Source organism: Cryptomeria japonica, chromosome 9, assembly GCF_030272615.1.
Source record: "Cryptomeria japonica chromosome 9, Sugi_1.0, whole genome shotgun sequence".
Classification (NCBI taxonomy): domain Eukaryota; kingdom Viridiplantae; phylum Streptophyta; class Pinopsida; order Cupressales; family Cupressaceae; genus Cryptomeria; species Cryptomeria japonica.
The window spans coordinates 36,672,786-36,677,780 of record NC_081413.1 but is presented as its reverse complement, the minus strand read 5'-3'; the positions used below and the strand labels follow the sequence as shown (position 1 = coordinate 36,677,780).

General features: G+C 35.1%; 1 protein-coding gene across 1 annotated transcript; it reads right to left on the bottom strand.

Moving 5' to 3' along the window:
- Positions 1-3,832: 3,832 nt before the first annotated feature.
- On the bottom strand, positions 3,833-4,726 carry LOC131045267 (LOB domain-containing protein 24). The gene is made up of 2 exons (XM_057978819.2): positions 4,531-4,726; positions 3,833-4,217 (listed from the first exon to the last, which is right to left on the bottom strand). The coding sequence occupies exons 1-2, from the start codon at positions 4,696-4,698 to the stop codon at positions 3,915-3,917; spliced, it is 471 nt and encodes a 156-aa protein (XP_057834802.2). The 5' UTR covers positions 4,699-4,726; the 3' UTR covers positions 3,833-3,914.
- Between the last annotated feature and the right edge of the window lie 269 nt (positions 4,727-4,995).

Below are 4,995 nucleotides of genomic sequence, written 5' to 3'. Positions count from 1 at the left end.
ATAGGGGAAGGTTCCTTATGATGTGGCAGAGGTCCTAAGCCATTTTGGAGGCTTTAAGAGTGGTGTTAGAGAGACTTTCAAAAATTACTTGCTCCAAACCCTACCAAACCCTCCAAATATGCCACAAAAGGTGGACAGTCCTAAACCTGCACAAACAGTGGGCTAAACCTTGAAAATCTTCAAGCATAGACCTCATAAACACCATCAAAAACAAGCTCCTAGGTGGAAATTCCCATCGTTGGGCTAGGTGAGGAAAAAAGGGCCAATTAGGCCTCCACGGGCTAGTAGCCCATTGTTGCATAACACACAAAAAAAGAATTTTTTTTGTCAAATGCATGAACCCGATGGAAAAATGAAACTTGGGGCTTATGAAACATAATGAGAACAATCCAAGCAGTCCAACAGGTGTTACATGGGACCCTTAGATAGTGTGCAGCCCCATCTGGGGGTATGTGAGCTTTGTTAGTGAATTTGAGCAAGTCAAGGGTTAAAGACCTCAAACAAAATTGTGAGCATTCAAAGGTGAGCAATACCATACTTCCCCTGCATTTCCATGTGGAATCTCCCTAGTTCACTCTGAAACCTAAGGTTGAAGGCCCCAAGAGCCAAGTATGAGAAAGTGTAGTTGGAAGGAATAAGCATTTTGAGTAGATCTGTGGATGGGCAAGAGTCATCACCAAAAAGGGAGTTTATTAGGCAAGTAAACCATGGAGTACTTGGCATTAAAACAACAAGATAGATTGAGTAGTCATACACAACAAACTCTACAAGTCTTTGGCTAATAAATTGACCCTTATTGAACAAAATTAGCCTTGTGAGCACTTTCCTAGTAAGCTCCCTATCAGTGTGTATGTGTGTGTGTGTGTGTATGTATGCATGTGTATGTATGCATGTATATATGTATGTATGTATGTATGTATGTATGTATGTATGTATGTATGTATGTATGTATGTATGTGCGTGTGTATGTATGTATGTATGCATGTATGTATGTATGTATGTATGTATCCAATTTAGAAGGAATTGGGGTGTGCCAAGGGGCATCTCAACAAATAACATATCAATTCATTTGGATAAAAATAATGCTATATAGTTTTTAAAAAGAGGAAGAAATAGTAACAATTCTTTTTTTCTGATAATGTATTCTTCTATAACTTTATCAAATAATCATGAATCTCAAAGAAGGAACAATGACATTGATATTAAGTAACACTTAATTTAAGGACTAGTCAATAATTGAAAAAATTAATTTTGATTGGTTAAAGTAGGATATGCCTGAACCTTTTACGTACCTACTATAAAGAAACCACCTGGGGTGCATAAGGGGTGCACGCCTAGAAAAAGACCAAACTAAAAACACACAAAAAGTAGCAAAAAAACTAGAATAAAACCACTACACAACTAGACCACAAAAAAATAGACAACCAATCACGCACCATAGGCACAAAGAAATGGTCTACTTCAAGCGGGGTATTATTATCTTGCCAATCATGGAAAAGTACTTTAACTTTATCAACAAAAAATATCAATTTATTGGAGCCTTTCCCAGAGGACATAGCTATTGAATCTAGACTAGCCTTAACTATGGAGGTGATGGGGTCCAATGTAGTTGTTAAAGCCTCAAGATGTCACTTCCTCTTATCCTTTGTCCTTTCAATCTCCTCCTGAATGACATGCAAAGAGCTAGAGTTCTTCATAGCCATATCTTTGCTAAGGGTATTTATATCCTCCACTTTCCATTTTAGAGCCTCATGGTTTTCCTTCATTTCTTCAATTTCCTTCCTCTCATTTCTTATTTTGATCTTTGCACTGATTTTCTTGATTTTCTCCTCCACAACTTCCCAATATTCAACTTTTTGTACCATTCGTTGGCTGCCATACAAAACCTATCTTTTTCTTCCATAGCCCAACTGGTACCACAAGGCTTTGCCTAAGCAACTTCTTTTAACATGTTGATATTTTTCTTAGCTACATTCAATTGGGAAAGGAGCCAGTGAATGACACCATCTTGTCTATTAAAGGCCTCAAACAAACCATTAACTTTATCTACCAAAGTAGGGGAATCAAGCTTAACAATGGATTCACTGGGGATAGGGGAAGGGAGGCCTAAATAGGACCTTCTCCATATAATTAACCAAAGACCAATCTAAACTAGTGGACGAGGAATAATTAGAATCCTTAGATACTTTTTCCTCCTCAAATCTCACTAAATTAATTCCCTTAAAAGGGGGAGTAGGGGAATTCTTTTGTTTGGCCACATGAATTGTGTTGATCCAGATAGTTTTCTTTTATTCGTGGATGAGAAGATCATATTGGGGTCAACCTTGGAAATATGGGATCCAAAAAGTTTCACGACCAAGTTGAAATCAAAAGTAGGACCAACCAAGATCATAGGGGTCCCACTAGGTAGGGTTTTAGCCAAATGAAACTTATAACGTCTCATAACTAAATCTTGGTGAATAGGGAGAGTGTTCTTGACTCTAGCCAAGACAACCTAATGAGATAAGTAGGAGCAAAGACAAAACATAAAATTCATTTTAGCTCCATACTTAAGATGTTTCAACTTAGGAAAGAGTTGGGTGTGGAAGCATTTGAACCTCCCATCCAACATGATATACTTAATGAGATAATTGGGAAATTAAGTTGACTTTTGTAGATTGAAAGAATAGTTTGCCAATGTTTTCATGAAATCCTTGTCTAAGGAAAAAATGTTAGTAGGTAAGAGCGAATCTAGGCTTCATCAATCTAAACTCGAGTTTAAGGTACAATGTTAGAATTAATACTATCATCCACTCACTAAACTTTTGCCTAAATAGATCCACCACTTAAATTTTGAGGAATCTATAAAATACATTTAATGAATACCACAAATATATACAAAAGAATTTAATATTTTGAATCATTTATGTATGGCATTCACTTATGATAAAATTGTGTCTATCTAATAACATTACGATACAAATTATTTCCTTATATTTACATAAACACATATATACATGCATATCTATCTATGTAATAATATATAAACAAAAGATTAACAGAAAAAAAAAACTACAATATCTCTATTTATAAACATAAACAAACAATTTTCCCATCTACCCATCTACCCATCTACCCATCAATCAGATCTTTTGTGTATATGTCTAGATTTATCTCTCCCTATAAATACGGCATATAATATTAAGAACTGTGTATGTAACTCTTTTGTGTCTAAAAATCTATCTATCTAATGTATTGCCTCTACCTATAAACAGTGCACATAAAATTATAGAACTCTGAACAAAAAAAATTCAAACTAGATCTATGCATAGGTTAAACTAAAAGCTTGTTTGAATACACAAACCCGGTATGTGAGAGATGCCTCTACGCAATATTAATACTTCGTTAAATCTGCTTCTTCCCATGATACTTGGCTTTCCTTCAACAATGTAATAGATTGCTGTTAATGAGAATGAGTTTAGAATGAGTTTACAACTAGAAGGCATTGTATCTTAGATGTTTTATTTGTCAATTGTTCTCATAATTTTTTCAATATTTAAATAGAGATTAATTAAGAGTGAAATCTAAGATCCTTCATTTATTACTATTTTATTTTGTCATTGAATTACACCATCTCATGATGATCATTCAATACAGATATGACTCATTTTCCAAAAGCAATTGTAGAAATTTAAAAAAAAACAATTTTTATTTGAATACAAATAATTTATTCAGAAAGTTAACAAATTATATAACAAAAAAGTATTGAAGTTATGTACTTAATACTGATATAATCTTTATGGTACAGTCGCATGCGGAAATTCAAGCAATTTAAGAAGGAAATTGACGGTAAGATAAAATTAAATATATTTCTAAATAGTGAGGAATGATATGCCTCCAGACAGCGAATTCCAATATGTACGCTTCTCTTAAATTTATACAGCCCATAGCGGTTCCCACAGCATCATTGGATCCACCTCCTCACACACACTATATTCACTTTGTGGTGACGTGGCACATAAAACATGTCCAGCATCAACAGATAGAAGATTCTCAGATGCAAAATGCATATTCATGATCTCTTCTTGCTTGGCTGCCAACTGGGATTCCAGCTCAGCTATCTGCTTCTGTAGTTCATGAACTACCCTTGCACACCCATTTACGGGGTCCTCCATTCTGGCTCTTGCCTCATACACCAAACTATTTACCGCATCTCCTCTTTGCTCAGGTTTAACATCCTATACACATTAAAACCATCAATTCCATTAGCCCTCAATTAAAAACTAGAACGCCATACTCTTTCTTTTTATTCTAGAGGAAATACTAAATTTGGAACAAAGAACCCGAACTAGTATGTTTCACAGACACAAACCTTCTCTATAATTCCTTCACTGAAATATAATAGGTTGTGGAAGGATAAATCTCTACTATTTGCTGTATTATTAAAAGAAAACATTGTTGCAAAAGAATTCAGATGCAGAGAATTTAGAATTATTGACAATGATTCCATGATATGTTTAAAAACAAAGAAATTGGGTACAAAGACGTTACTTTGAGCATTCTGACGATATTGTTGAACCCGTACACTTTCTGCACAATCGAATACCTCTGCATATCGTCAGAAGGGAAATGAGGGGCTATTAAACATTCATCTGAGCACTTTTTCCGTTGTGAACGACAAGCTGCGCAGGCTTTTGGGGCCATCCTTCCTTTCGCCATGCCCAATATCGATCGTGTCACTTGTATTTGTAAGGAACTGAAGGAATACCTTCTTGACTTAGAACTGGCAATGTGAACTAATTATAGGGCTAAACTTGAGAGGTTGTACTTCACACGTTTTTCGTTGTCGTGCAAAAGGTGGGACTAAGCGAAAAAAGAATAGAAGAGAAAAGCAAATTGTCGTAGAAGAATCCAAATGAAAAAGCGAATGTCACTCATCTTAGATAGCATCTATTAGAAAATTATATATTGTTATCGTTGGCTCCCATGAAATCTTGTGGATATTATTAAAAACAA

Coding starts and splice junctions, on each gene's coding strand:
- LOC131045267 (XM_057978819.2), bottom strand. CDS start 4,698: ATGGCGAAAGGAAGGATGGCCCCAAAAGCCTGCGCAGCTTGTCGTTCA. Junction 4,218..4,530: donor ATATCGTCAGAATGCTCAAA/GTAACGTCTTTG, acceptor TAATGTGTATAG/GATGTTAAACCTGAGCAAAG.